Genomic DNA, 14,450 nt, shown 5'->3' on the forward strand with positions numbered 1-14,450 from the left:
CAAACTGATGCAAAAGTCACAACGTTTTGAGTGACAGACTTACCCAGGTTTCTATTTCCCCTACCTAATTGAAGAATTTGTCTAAAAAAACAATTTAATCAAGATGTCAGGGAAAATAGTCTCCACCACCTCCAGTTTAAACACGTTCATATTTCCATGTAAGTACTGCCTGTATTTGTTATGAATGAAACATTTTACTAAATATTTGTAATGTTTAACGACCAACTAAGGCTTTTTGTACAGACTACAGTAACACATTTTCTGGTTTATAATAATTTTGGATTTGTAACAGGTCAATTAAGTGATCTAAAATTTTAATTTATGATTTAGCACAGAGCTTTTGAACCAAAATACCTATCGCCCTTAAAACAGTGGCATCTTACTATTTGAAACTGATAGTTACTAGTTCTACCTCTTAAAATAAAAATGAGGAGACTCTAAAATACTTCAGTATTTGTTATGTTCAGCCTGTCAGTGAAGTAGTATGCATTGTATCAGAAAATAGCTCTACATTCAAAATGGCCAAACTGGCAAAAGCCTCTTTCATATACGTAGCCTGCTGCATTTTTTGAGTGTGGAATTTTTACTCATTTAGGCTCATAATCAAGGGTATACTTTTAAGTTATCTGTTGCTTTATCAAAGAAAGCATTTGGATGTCTGAGTGTCTATAGAACTTTTACTGTTTTAACCTGAATTTCCTAGAAGATCTGTTTAAATTTGATAAACATCTATTCTTAAGGAGAAACTAAATAAATTTGGTTTATTTAACAGAGTTAATCTGGAATATCAACATGACACTCAGCGTTGCCCCTTGAGTATATTCCAGCCCCGATCTGATAACAGGCATAAGCACACACAGTCCTTGTGAATCGATAAGAAATACATAAGGGCTTTATAGGGGTGAGCCAAGAGTACTGAGCATTCAACCTTAAAAATAAGGCTTTCCTTTCGCTACTGCCAGGTACAGCAGCATGTTTTTAGCTGTCTAACTTAACAAAAAGTGTGCTTTCATTACTGACATTTGTAGGAGATGAAATTACATTCCTATGGAAGCATACCATAACAGAAGAAATGGTTTGCATAAATATCGCATCAGAACATAGTGTAAATTGGGACTGAGTGCCTGAGAATACAGTTTGTTTAATTAAATAGTTTGTTACTTTCTTGTAACTGTTGGCTCGAATGTCTGCCAATTTTTATTATTTTAATCAAATGGTAAGATACTATGCGTACAAAAATACATAAGAATGACTGTTTTGTTTCTTATTTGTATCTTAACAAAAAGTATTTAAAAATAAAAATCTGAGGAAAAAATACTTTCCTATTTCTGTTTGAAGTAATTTTGAAATGTTTGATGTACATTCTTATATTGGTGTGCAAACATTTTTTTTCTTAAAATAAAGAAAAAACAGGAGCATTCCACAGGAAGGAAAATGATATCCTGTCATAAGATGAACTCAACTGCCTCTGAGCAACCTGGGTCAGAAGGCTGCTATTGAATAATGTCAGGTAAATCCTAACGTGACATGAGTTTCAATGGAACATCAATAGGAGAAAACTGTATAGACAACTAGCAGCAAAGAGGTTGGTAATGGCTGTAGTAACCTACACAACTATAATAATGTACTTTAAACACTCTCCTTTTAGGTCCCCTAAATACTCTGACAAAGTCACACCAGCAAATTTCAATGAAGCTTTAACATGTGTCAGTTGTTGATAAAAAACATTACTCTATGAAGCTATTTTAAATTTCCCTCAGATCCTAAGAATCTAATTGTAAACTGATAAATTCCTGAATACATTTCTTATACTGCATTTCAGTATGGTTATTAGTAGAGTATTGACCTGGCTGTCCATAGAGTCCTTCTGATTCACGCATTTCTTCATTCATCCTTGCTAAACGCAACCTGTGATTTAGAAGACAAGAGAACAGTGTCATATTTGAAGCACTAAGAGACTGCAATTCAAGACCTACAATGCACTTCTGAACCTCACACCAGAGGGGGCATCTATGGATACTGCACCCTCTTTGATTTTTCTTTTGCTCTGCCTGTTTTTATGTAAAGGAATTCTGACATTTCTTTTATTTTTAAAGTTGAAACAGAAAACTCTAGTTACCCGGGCAAAACCAGGAGGTACAACTTACAATGTTACAATATCTGCATTTGCAGCTTCTACTGCTATACTCAATGGATCCTTCCCATCTTCATCAGTGGCATGCTGGTTTGCTCCTCGTTTTAGGAATAAACACACTTGTCTGTTTAGAAAAAGCATTTAAAAATCATTTCCATAACAATAAAGGAAGAAGGCAAATAAATTCAAACTGGATGCAATGTATTTGGCTTAAATCACCCAAGTCTCTTGAACAGATCAAAACAGCACTGCTCATCTAGAACAACTAAGATGTTAACACACTAGTAAGCAAAACCTTACTTATTTAATCCACATTACAAAGAGCCTAACTCAAATCACGCTAGCGCAGCAAGAAGTTGAACCCTTCAGAAGCAAGCCTCTACCCTCCTGTATTACCCTCAGGTTGTAGAACCAAAAATCTCATCCCTTTCACGACAACAGACAAGAAGCACTGAGCAGGATAAATCAATACAGGAAAGAATACAGCTCACACATGCCTGATTTACCCAATAGGAACTGATTTGATTTTTATTCTGCTACTATAATTTTCCATCTTTATAAATGGGCAAACTGACCAAGATTACACCTTGAACTCTCCCAAGCTGTTGTACTGTACTTAGAATTTATGAATGCAGTTTGAGCACTACAATCAGATTGTTGTGTCCTCATCTGAGCTGAACTGTTACAGGGTTTCAGTTAAAAGCCATGATTCCAAAACTCGAGATGTAATGCAGTACATTTTGAAATGAGATATACTCCCAGTGCAACACACAAGAGGCATGAGTGAGCAAAAGCCTTGGCTGTTGCACACCATTTCTCCTATTTGTATCATATTTTCTGAGAAACTAAGAAAAATCTCATGAGTCTTCACCAGAAGTTCACACTATTTCAAAGCATTATTAAATACATGTTTAAAATTAGACTAGAGTGTTTTTAAAGGTGTGCTTTGCTAGTGATGGGACTGCCAATTCAAAGTGTTATTTCCTTTCTCTTCACAAAAGTTAAGAAAAACCTAGATCATGAAATGTACTAAAATGCCAGAATATTTGGTGAAATTAAGAAGCTTCACATTAACAACTATAGTAAAGGATGGCCATGTACAGATCCTGGAGCAATGAGTTACCCAGTGTGTCCTAGAACTGTGGCGTGGTGCAGAGGTCCCCTTCCCTTCATGTCCCTGATGTTCACATTGGCCCCATTCTGCAGCAAAAACTCACAAGTAACCAATGAACCCTATGGAATAAAAGCAAAGAAACAATTCAGCACCAGATCTCTAGAATAAGAGCCAAACCTGCTCTGCCTTCTCACTGAGTCATGTGGCAAAGGGAACAAAAAGAATTTGCTTCCATATCAAATTTAAACACTGCTACGTTATACAATTCCAAACAAAGCATTAACAGGAAAAAAATAGTTCAGAAACAACTTTGTTGTTAAAAAAAAACCCAGTGACACAGAAATATCCCTGTTATTCCACTTCCCTTACTCCCACATCAGTTAGTGCTGTACATCACATACCCCTCGCACTGCCTGAATGAGTGGTGTTGCTTTGTTTTCTTCTAGGTTGACCCAGTTTACTTCAGCTCCATGAGCCAATGCTTCCGCCATATCAGGAAGATTCTTCTCAAAGGCAGCTTGATACAGCTGCAATCCTGGACTATGCTGCTTAGAGTTGCAGAACACAGAAGACTCGTGCTTGTCTCCTTCTGGAGGGAAAAAAAAAAAAAGCTTATCCAACCTCTTTTTATTAGGTACCTCCTGGAATTCTGAGCAAAAATGTAATTTCTCTGGTGTAAGGTAGCTCCAGTTTTGCAGAACACTATGCATTGTTGTCTCATTCTGCCAGGACAAGTCACAGATGCCTTTAGCTTGTTCCAGCATTCAGGCATGGCCACTTCACAGAATTATTATTGCGTAGAAAACATTATCTCCCCCAGTACTGGCATGTGTGCATATCCTTCAACTTACAAATTCCATATAATTTTTAAGAAATTATTTCAGGTTAGCAGTGTGGTTTAACCTATACAGCAAGATATGAATAGCACTAATTTCCTGCATATAGTCATACAAATATACCTTCATCTGCAACAGCTGGATAGAGTTGAATATGAGACTAATACTGTTCTGACCTGATTTTTGTTAAAAGATAGCATTGTTATTTACTGATTACTTGTGCTGCTATAATCTTTTGGACTAAAGCATAATCTCTCTTATCATCTTGATAAGTTATACGGAATGAAGTCTGAGAGATAAAGACTTTGTCATATATAAGCTTTCATGAGCTACAGCATCCTAAGTGTTTCGACAACGCAGTCAAAAAAAAGCATCGAAGCCTCATACTGCTTGCCTACAAACCACAGCTGTGAACTACTGGATTTAAAACATACCTCAGAAGAGTGCTTTGATGTAGAAGAGTAAGTTTGCTTTACAAATAATGTTCTGAATATTTTGACAGACCATACTCAATACCTCTGTCAGACAAGAATGCTAATATTAAATAGCAAATAATTTCATCAATAAGTTTATAAAACATTCAGTAAAGAGGGAGTAATACTTAAAGACATGGTCGATTCCACATAAGCAGAAAACAGAACAATTAAGCAAGAATACTCAAACAACATGTAAAAGCCCGTTATCTGTGACTTAATAGCAATTTCATCGCCAAAGATTTAACTATTTATAAAAGGATTATACATTTCTGTGGAGACTTGTCTATAAAAATGAAGCATTGCTCTGTCTGTGAAAAAATGCAGTTCTGGCTTAGTATCATCTGACTGGAAAAAAAAATTACTCTTTGAACTCATTTAGAAGGATTCAAAGTCATTGTTGCTACCAAGCCCAGAGGACAGAAAGGTCACTCAAGCAATTACCACTATTATTAAAAATGTTTCAGCCCACCAGGTAGGAAAGACATGAATCATATCTTTTTTACAAGAACATGCTACCAAGAAGTGATTAAATTTTCATTTTACAATAGAAAGCTCAACACACCTGGTTCATACAAGCTGTTGGCTGATACAGTAGAGGCAAGGTGTTCTCTGCTGTCATTAACACTCTGCTGGATCCCACTGTCACTGCTTTGCACTGTTTTGGAGAAAAACTGTGATTACTATGCAGACTTCAAGTTACCTGCTCTTCACAGATACCATGATAATAAAGCAAACTCTTATACTTGGTCCCGAACACATAGGTTTTTTTTTAATGACTAGTAATTATTTGATAGTGCATCCACAGAAAAATATGAAGACACATATTGCAACCATAACATCTGTAATAATAATAAATGTCAAAGATTATTAGAAAGGAAAAGATCAGGATAAGTAAAAAAGCTTAAGTTATTTCATGAAAACACTAAGCAATGCAGTAGCCTGGAGGAAATAGATTCAAGGCAGGGAGATGGCCACAACACACAATGGATCACTAGTGCAAATACTGAACACGCCATAGCTGTAGTACTTACTACTACGTAGTTTTGAAGAGGTATCAAAGTAGGAGAAGAGTGAATCTAGTTCATCGGGACAGAACAGAGACTCCCGCCTCGCCTCGTCGCTACTTACAGCAACCGCTGGGACATGCAAGTTAGCAAAGCACAAAGCAGGCAGTAAGGAGGGGATAGGGCAGGAAAGAACGTTATTGGAAAAAATAAGAAGAATGAAAATATGGAGGAAAGAAGGTGGTTAATATGTTTCTGAATAAGCATCCCCACTCCAAACTCTTCCCCACCTAAAAATGCACGTCTGAATAAACCTTTTCTCCCCCATACTTTTGAACTAGGCTATGACCTATTTAAAAATCAGATTCTGGTTTCTCTGCAGGAGGCAGGAAATCAATTAATACAAAAAATATGTTACTTAAAAAAGAATGTGGGTAACATAGCTAAGGAGAGAAGTGTGTAAATACCTTTATGGGCTGCCACACCCTGTTCCCCTGCCAAAAGGGATTTTTCAGGGCCACTGTGCCTTTTCTCTTCCTTACTTTGAGGCAAACCTTTTGTTCCAGATTGAGGCAGAGATACTGATGCAGGCTGCTTCTCTACAAACTTTCTTTCCACATATTTTGCTCTGATGTATGCCTCCTTCTCCTGCCTGTCATATAGAAAAATACTATAGTTCATAAGCTAATATTTTAGTATTAAAACAATGTCCACTTCATACTAAAGCCAGTATCCAAAACTGTAGTTTGGCGTTGCATGTAAGACACATTTTCAGTACATTTTCAGAAATACAAAAAGGACGTTGTATAACTCCTTCTGGATTCTTGATTAAATTTTGCATAAAGCTCAAAAGAAGGTAATCTTGTTAAGTTCGTATATGTTGGTTTTCTTATGGTTTTTTTTCTTCAGGCAGAGGACTTATAAAGTGGTATGTGGAAGAAATAAGCATTAATTACTGTATGTTACTTCTCAGTATTAATCCTTTATACATGTTTTACATTGTTAATAACCAATTAACACAGCATACATTTAGTTTCTTAGGTAAATATAAACTGCAACATTTGTTAAAGAACATCAAGATTGCACAAGAAAACAATAATAATTAGCCTCAGGTAGGCACAGCCACCAGTTCCTTAACGTATACGGAAATAGTTTTTCTTGTAACCTGAGGTTATCACCTTAAAACACACACTCTACTTGTGACAAACTGATGAAATGGCCTATACAAGTATTACTATAGAAACTCCTGATAAGTAGTTATCCCTAGAAGGAAAATGTAGCAGATCTCCTACACTATTTATGTTATCGTTGTCTCCTAATTGCCAACACTTTATAAGCTGCTGTTTTCTTTACCACAAAACTGCCTGATAGAAAGAAGTACAAAACGGGAAAGCTGGTAAAAAAAAAACAAACTTTAAAAAGAAATCTTATGCAGCAGAACAAAACATTAGGAAACCACCTTCAAACACAAATTAGTGCCAGAGAGAAAGGGAAGACAACAGTACAATCATAAGAAGGTTGCTGTAAAGCAGCAGCACTCATGTACAATGCAAACAAAGAGAGCATTCTCGGGATCAGGGAACAAAAGTTGAACTCAAAGTCACTGTAAACAAAAGGCACAGCTACAGGTTCCTTCCAGGAGCGCTCACAGACCAAGTAAAGCTGGCTGAGATGGTACAAAGCAGACGGGAAACAAAAGCAACATGCCCACACTAGTGAGACAGAACAGGATACTATAGAGTTGTCATCAAAAGGAGAGACCAAGATCAGAAAAAATAAACAACCAACCAATCCACATGAACAGAAACGTAAACAGAACATGAAGCACAAAGGGACCAACAGAAGGAATTCCCAGTAAAGACAGAAAGTGAGATAAAGGGGAACACAAAACATACTGATGATAGGGGGAAACAGAGTAAATCACAGTTAACAGTTAAACACAGTTAACTGACAGTGTCTTTTAAAGCTGGAGGCTGAATGAAGCAACATGAAAAGGAAGAGGCACTGCTAGTAAACTCCTACCTTTGGCTTCCATGTTGTGGCTTCTTTACTCCCACTTTTTCCAACTTGGCTTCATAAATTCTATTTATGACATCATTTCCCAATTCACACATAAGCTATGAAGCAAAATAAGTAAATTCAAATACAGCTACAAAAGGCTTCATCTACTTAGTTGTTTTTAACCTCACTCAGCCTATTTTTACAACTTAGTATTTTTATTGGTAAAAGTACACTTGCAAAACTAAACATGGGTTTATATCATGATAATGAAACGATCAGTGAATAGAGAGCCTAAATTCTGAGTAAGACAGCAAGAAAACATGGTCACTCTTAAAGCACGATTCCTTTCTGAAAAAGGACTGCAAAAATTACCATCTGTCATTCAAGATTTTTTTTTTTGTGCAATCAGAATGACATCTTCAGGCCTCATTAACAAAGGTACTCTTTTCCACCAGCTTTGCTAGTACCTATTCCTATCCCATCAGCAAGAGACAATTAAATCAGTTCCATTCCATCTTGTCCCACAGACAGTTTTGCTAAACCATAATGTGTTATGTCTACAGAAAAAGACCAAAGGCAGTAAGTAAGCCTGCAGACACTACTTTAAGGAGAACTTGGCCCAAGAAGTCCAACTTACTGATGGCAACGAACAGGCTTCTTGCTTCCAATACCAGGTAGAACATTCTGCTCTGGTATTTACATGAGCAAGACAAGGGGTGTTGTTTTGTTTTTTTTTTTTGTTGTTGTTGTTGTTGTTGTGTCCTCAGCATGAACACACTGATACTAAAATTATTTAAGGTTAAACCACAGGACAAACACCCCTACTTATATTGTGTCTTTTGATTATTCAGAATGGAGAAGCAATACCTAACTACCAGAACGTCACAGCTAGAAACAAATGCCTTGCATTAGTTAGCCAATTGCACACAAGCCTCCCATGCATGAGTTCCTATTTCGGTATTTCAAAGTTACCCAATTTGCATAACCATGTATTTCAAGCTAGAATTTTGGCACACGAGCAGTTGCACAGGTGTCCCCCTACAAGCCAGGACAGTACGGAATCAAGATTTCACTGTAAGAGCTGGTATTTGAATTTTCAACTATGACCATGCTTTAGGCTGATGTAACACTTCCAAAATTTTTAAGCCCACTACATTATTGGTCTGTAAATAGATTTCCCTTTTTATATATTGAAGTACCAGATGAAACTTACTACTCAAAGTGCATTTGCAAACCTGAAGGTGTCACAAGTTCCTCTGACTTGCAAATTTGTACCAGGAATGACTACTGCTACCACATGTATTATAAGAAAGTATGAACAAAAAAACCCAACTATGAACATTTTCTACTCAAAGGCAGAAACATGCACTAGGAAAAAATGCGCTTCCCCCATTGAACTTTCTGATGCAGAGGCTTTAGAACAACAATTTAAGTACCAAATAGAAACTCATTTCAAAACTATCATACCTTTAGAAGTTCAGGTTCCCATGAATCCAGTGTTAAAGATCTTACTTTTGAAAAGTGGACTCCCAAGCTCCTAAACAGCATGAAAAAAATACTAATCTGTAACTACATGCTATGTCTTACCTCACACAGCTTTACCATTAATTTATGCAAATAAAGCAGTTACCTTAATTCTGTTTACAAACAGGGGTCTCTAATCATGCTTCAGTATACATTTGAAGAGGCAAACACCACCCTTCCTAATTAAGTCAATGCATACATCAAATACAGTTCTGAAATGTTCCCCAACCTGTGTATCCCAGAGCACTCAATGCACAGCGTGATTCCTAAGTTGATACTGGCCCAGCGAGGATCTGCCAAACCACAATCACAGCAGGCAGCATTACCAGGAATACACTGAACTCGCTGCAGAGCACTTTCTCCCTTTAACAACTTCTCTTTTGTCTCACTCCCAGATTCTAGGCTTCCAGCAGAAGGGGATGATTTCTTTTCCTGTTTCTAAAAAAGGAAACAAACAAAAACAGAAACACACACCAAATTAAAGAAATAAAAGTCCTATGGATACCGACTGGGCACTAGGATCTTAGAAAAGTAACTTCTGCATTTAAGGCCAAGGAGGGCCAGACGACTGAAAAAGCTATTTTAGAAGAAATATAGAACCAAATATAGGAGTAGCTTATGAATTTTAATCACACTACAGAAAAATCTCATCAAAACATACAGGCCAAAGTAACATTATTAAGATTAGTAAACACAGCCTTCAAAGTTTCACTGCATTTCCACTGGAAGACAGTGGATTCTTTTTGTTCCTCTCCACTTGCAAAAAGATGTTTTCTCTATTTTTAATTTCCAGGATCTAAAGGGGTGGTTATTGTTTGGTTGATTTTTAAACTTACCTCAGATTCATCCCCTTTCTCTCTATATGCTGTAGCAATACTGGTCTGAACAGCTTTAATCCATGCCTGCCGCAGCTTTTCCGAGTCCGCCTGAAGCATGCAGCTTCTGTGACAAATTACATGTGTACTCAAGATTCAGAGACTGACCAAGCAGCTAACATCAAACAACAAATTGTTCAATAAAATAGAGAAAGTCTCTTTTATCACAAGTATATTGTTTAGCAGGCATCATCTAATATACCCAATTATTTTGAGAGAACAAAACAGCTAACCTTTTATAAGTGACAAACTTTTCAAAACTATTTGCAGGTAGTGCTAAAACACAGATACAACTCTTCAAATAACCCAGAGAATAAGTTAGCTTCCTATTCCCTTTCTTCTTCCAATTTTGTCATTTTTATATGCTCACATGCATTTTACCTCTGTGACTAATTACACAAGACAGAAGTATCAGTCTTACATATACAGTTTAATTAATGTAAACCTAATTAGTTTACAATTTAATTAATGCAAATATGGTCACATCTAAAATCATTAATGAGAAATCCACATCCTGCCCTTGCTGTATGCAGCAGGACTGCCATACTTCTCCAAATACAGCTGATAAACTGCACTGCTAAAGCTGAAAGATAATCTTTATTTGGTGGCTTCATTTATTGCATTATGAAATGTAATTTAACACTATTGAGACAACAACTTATTAATATGCTTCTCTTTCAATACACCAATCAAATCTGGAGAAACCGAGATCTGTTTTTACATTACTGAGTAGCTCACTAGTATCAGTAACTACTAAGTTACAACAGCTCCTCGCAAGAATGCATGTTTATTTTAATGCCAAAAGTGAACTAAACACTAGGAACACTTCTCACAGCATCACTTACTGTTAGCCAAAATTTCAGGGAACAGAATTGTTCAGATACTTTTCCTGTTTAGATCTGTCCCAAGAGAAATGTTAATCTCCCATTTGAAGACAACTGAATGTAACTACTTTTTATATTTTTAAATAAACATGCTCCATCTCTTCTTACTTTGTTGGAGAAACCACCTCAAAACAGAAACGTCTTTCTATGTCTTCACAGTGCTTAACTGTGCAAAGCCGCAAGTCTTCAACAACTACTGTGGGATTATCCTAAGAGACAAAAATTAACAAAAAAAGTCAGAGGAAAGCTAAAGTTGCCAAGAGTTCCATATTATCTAGAATTTAATTCTATTTGCTTGTTTACATAATTTTTTTTTCTCCAAAATATAATTTTAATTAGGTGGAATCAGAGGTACTTTGCAGGAAATATTTAGATACATTTTAATGCTTAGTTATATTTAATGAACATTTACCACAAACTTTGTAAATTCCTTTTTGCCTACAATCCACTTCACTAAATAATCAACACCTTATTCAAAACAACAGTATTAAAAAGAGTTTAAAGATACTTTCTAAGAAATACAATTAACTCACAAATAACAAATATTATTTTGAAATTTTGAAAATTTTCATTCTGAAAATTTGATTCAATTCATACAAATCCTGTTCTAAGCTAACAGCTCTTCAAAGCTGTATTGAAAAAGTAATTGGAATTCACAAATGCAGAACGCCCAACTCAAATGTGCTCATACAAACTCAACTGTTTCTTTTCCCACTACAAAAATTAAGATCTTTGATTTGTTACCACCAGGTAACAAGGGACATGCTCTGAACCTGGTCTGTTAAGACTGAAGAGAAATGAACTCAAACTCTTCCTTCTCTACACCCCACGCCCCCACCCCACCCATACAGTTCTCTGCTTTTTTCCAGAATGGAAAACAGCTACAGCTATGTGGCACAAAAGCAGATTCTAGAACAGTGAACAAAGGAGCATAGGCCCAAATGTTGCTTGAAAAGGCTGGCTTTACAGCCTGGGGCAGTGCTATGCTTGCTGCTGTAATATACAACTGTACTTTCTCACCAGCAGAAAAACAGATACTGCTGAACCACCCCACATTTTTAGTATTAAATACACGTATATGGTATTCCTGACTGTTTCCTGACAAATGATTTCATGCCATTTTTAATCCTCTGCTCTCTCTCCAGCTGCTAAATTGGGTATGTGAACCCAGTAAGTAACAGGAGGGAACAGGTCCTGAAAGAGTTAAAAACAACTGCTGGAAGAACAGGATGGAGTATTTCCCAGTCAGCAAGTGAGTACAAGCCTTTTGGGACCAACAACTTTTAAGGCTCTTCAGAAACCTTTTCTGCAACAAGGTAACAAACCCCAAGCCAATAATTATGTGCTTACAAGTCACTACACAGGAATCCCAAAATCTGTAAGCACAGCTATTAATCTAATTTTACAAAGGAGAAACTAATTTAGAAACAGCAGTAGGCTGTTGAAGACCACACAGGATGCCAGCATCAGCACTGTTTGTCCTTCCCCAATCAATCAGGAAAACCATCACCCAGGCCCCAGACTATGCCAGCTTTTGATACCTACCTTAAATTTCTTCTGGTACACAAGTTGGTTATTTTGTATTGAGAACCAGCGCCTATTCAAATGAAGAGACATCCAGAGAATACATAACTAATTTTACAGTGCTTATTTGACTGAAATGTGCTAATACACAGTCTACAGAGAGACTGCCTAAAAGAATTCACAAAATTAATGCCATAGTCAGTTTTGCCAAGTATTGAGAGAACAATGAAAAAAAGGTAAAGCAGAGACAAAACAGAAAAGAGAGCAAGGTTCAGATAATTTGAGTCATAAACAAATACATTCATGTTACGACATTAGTTAAGATACCACACAAAACATTTTCATTTCAAAGAGCATGTACTTCTGTATTTCAGCAGTAAATTACATTTTAAAGTAATTGTTTGATAAGACAAATTCAGACAGTTTGAATAACAAAAATCCTTGAACTATGTGAGCTACTCACTCCTGAACTATTTTTGAGTATAACTAATAAATAGCTTACTAAGGCACTAAAATTCCTACCGTTGCTCTCCCCATGCAGGTTTTACATCTATCTATAGTTAGTATTTCTTAAAATTTTAGATGCTGAAACAAAAAGATTGCATACAAAACCAAAGCAAAACCAAGAAAACCTTTTAAGTAAGATCCTAACTTAAGCCTCAGCTTTGTAGAAAAATATCGAACAAAAGATTTAATGAAGGCAGCCTATAAAATCCAAAAGATAATGTAACACTTACAAACTCCTCTGAACTCTATCCTTCCTTGTCAAACTCACTGTGCAGATAGGATACTGTTCATAAAGAACGGAAATATCATTCATGTTTTGGAAAAAATTGCAAGTCCTTCAGATCTCTAACAAGGCATTTTATCAGACTGCTAAATATAAAAAAGCGGCAAATATAACCATACATGTCTAGCTCTTCTGGGGATGAACAAAACAAAAGCTAACCAATCATCACTGGTTTTGAACTGACAAAAAATGAAGGGAATGTAAAACATAACTGAGCCCTGCAGAGAAATGTACACTTCTTGGTTTTGTTCAGGTTTATAATGTGAACCTGTGTTTATCACAGCATAATTCCCCAGTGCCTCAAATACTCCACTTATACCACATTTCACTTTCCCCTGCACTGCAAATAGTTTGAATGGCAACACGATATAAAATACTGAATGCAACATATCTTGTTATTCTCCACAGGCTGTTGAACTTGTAGATACAGGTTACTACAATTAGTAACAAGAAGGGTCCATGTAGTTTTTCAACCACCACAAGCCATTCATGAAAAGAAGCGAAGATTAAGAAAAATTAAGATAAAGTTAGATTCAAATCAGAAATTCTAATATTTGTTAGAAAAGTTAGTATTTCATAGACAGATGAGATTCTACCTTTTAAGAATATTTTCAAATGTTGTGCAGATATATTTAATTTTAAAAGTAATTTTAAAAGGAACAACAGGATCTTCTTTTAATACTGGGTTTCAAACATAGTAACAGACATCTTTCTGCCTTAAGTTAACTAAACAGAATAATGAAAAAGTTAATTACTTCTTCAATTTATTAACAGTAGTAGTTTTGGTCACTGCTATTTAAAAGGTATCACCTTTACCATGTATTAAAAAAAAAAACCAAACCCTACAGATGCAGTAACTAAGCCTCAAATATGAGCGTAAGTTAGGTTATTGCTAATATTTAAATAGGTAACTTAAAAAGTAGACTAGAAAATAAATTCCAGCTTTTTTATGTGCTTTTGTCAAACAGAACAGCAAATAGAAAAGCACGGAAAGCAGTGCTTAAGTGATAAGGAAGAAAAAATAAAAATTAAGCCTTGCCCCAAGATAACATGCAACAGAGCAAATCCTTAACAATAGCCTTAGGTGGTGTAATTAACTTCATAAATGTAATGCTTCATTTATTCTACAGCTAAATATTTAGTGAGTTACTGAAGTAAGAAAGCTCCAATCTGATTCACTGGATATAGGTGAGCACACAAACTGTAAAACAAATTTGTGTCATCTTTAAACCCTAGTCTAAAAATTTTCAAAGTATTTCAGACCCTTTTTTTTCCTAGTAGAGAAATT

General features: G+C 35.9%; 1 protein-coding gene across 8 annotated transcripts in view; it reads right to left on the reverse strand.

Moving 5' to 3' along the window:
• ACAP2 (ArfGAP with coiled-coil, ankyrin repeat and PH domains 2) overlaps positions 1 to 14,450 on the reverse strand; it is a 68,324-nt gene that overhangs the window by 7,654 nt on the left and 46,220 nt on the right. For 5 of the 8 annotated variants that reach the window (XM_057421842.1, XM_057421841.1, XM_057421839.1 and 2 more), the window contains 13 exons: positions 12,394 to 12,445; positions 10,957 to 11,057; positions 9,926 to 10,031; positions 9,319 to 9,527; positions 9,033 to 9,102; positions 7,587 to 7,681; positions 6,032 to 6,216; positions 5,592 to 5,696; positions 5,123 to 5,215; positions 3,650 to 3,837; positions 3,258 to 3,367; positions 2,148 to 2,258; positions 1,847 to 1,908 (listed from right to left, as the gene is read on the reverse strand). In XM_057421842.1, coding sequence (XP_057277825.1) covers positions 1,847 to 1,908; positions 2,148 to 2,258; positions 3,258 to 3,367; positions 3,650 to 3,837; positions 5,123 to 5,215; positions 5,592 to 5,696; positions 6,032 to 6,216; positions 7,587 to 7,681; positions 9,033 to 9,102; positions 9,319 to 9,527; positions 9,926 to 10,031; positions 10,957 to 11,057; positions 12,394 to 12,445 — 1,487 coding nt within the window. The remainder of the gene's footprint in view (positions 1 to 1,846; positions 1,909 to 2,147; positions 2,259 to 3,257; positions 3,368 to 3,649; positions 3,838 to 5,122; positions 5,216 to 5,591; positions 5,697 to 6,031; positions 6,217 to 7,586; positions 7,682 to 9,032; positions 9,103 to 9,318; positions 9,528 to 9,925; positions 10,032 to 10,956; positions 11,058 to 12,393; positions 12,446 to 14,450) is intronic. The other 3 variants (XM_057421845.1, XM_057421844.1, XM_057421843.1) reach the window with 1 other exon arrangement.

This window comes from Pezoporus wallicus, unplaced genomic scaffold (genome assembly GCF_028554395.1).
Source record: "Pezoporus wallicus isolate ANWC-B61680 ecotype Strahan unplaced genomic scaffold, APGP_CSIRO_Pwel_v1 scaffold_7402, whole genome shotgun sequence".
In the NCBI taxonomy this organism is placed as follows: domain Eukaryota; kingdom Metazoa; phylum Chordata; class Aves; order Psittaciformes; family Psittacidae; genus Pezoporus; species Pezoporus wallicus.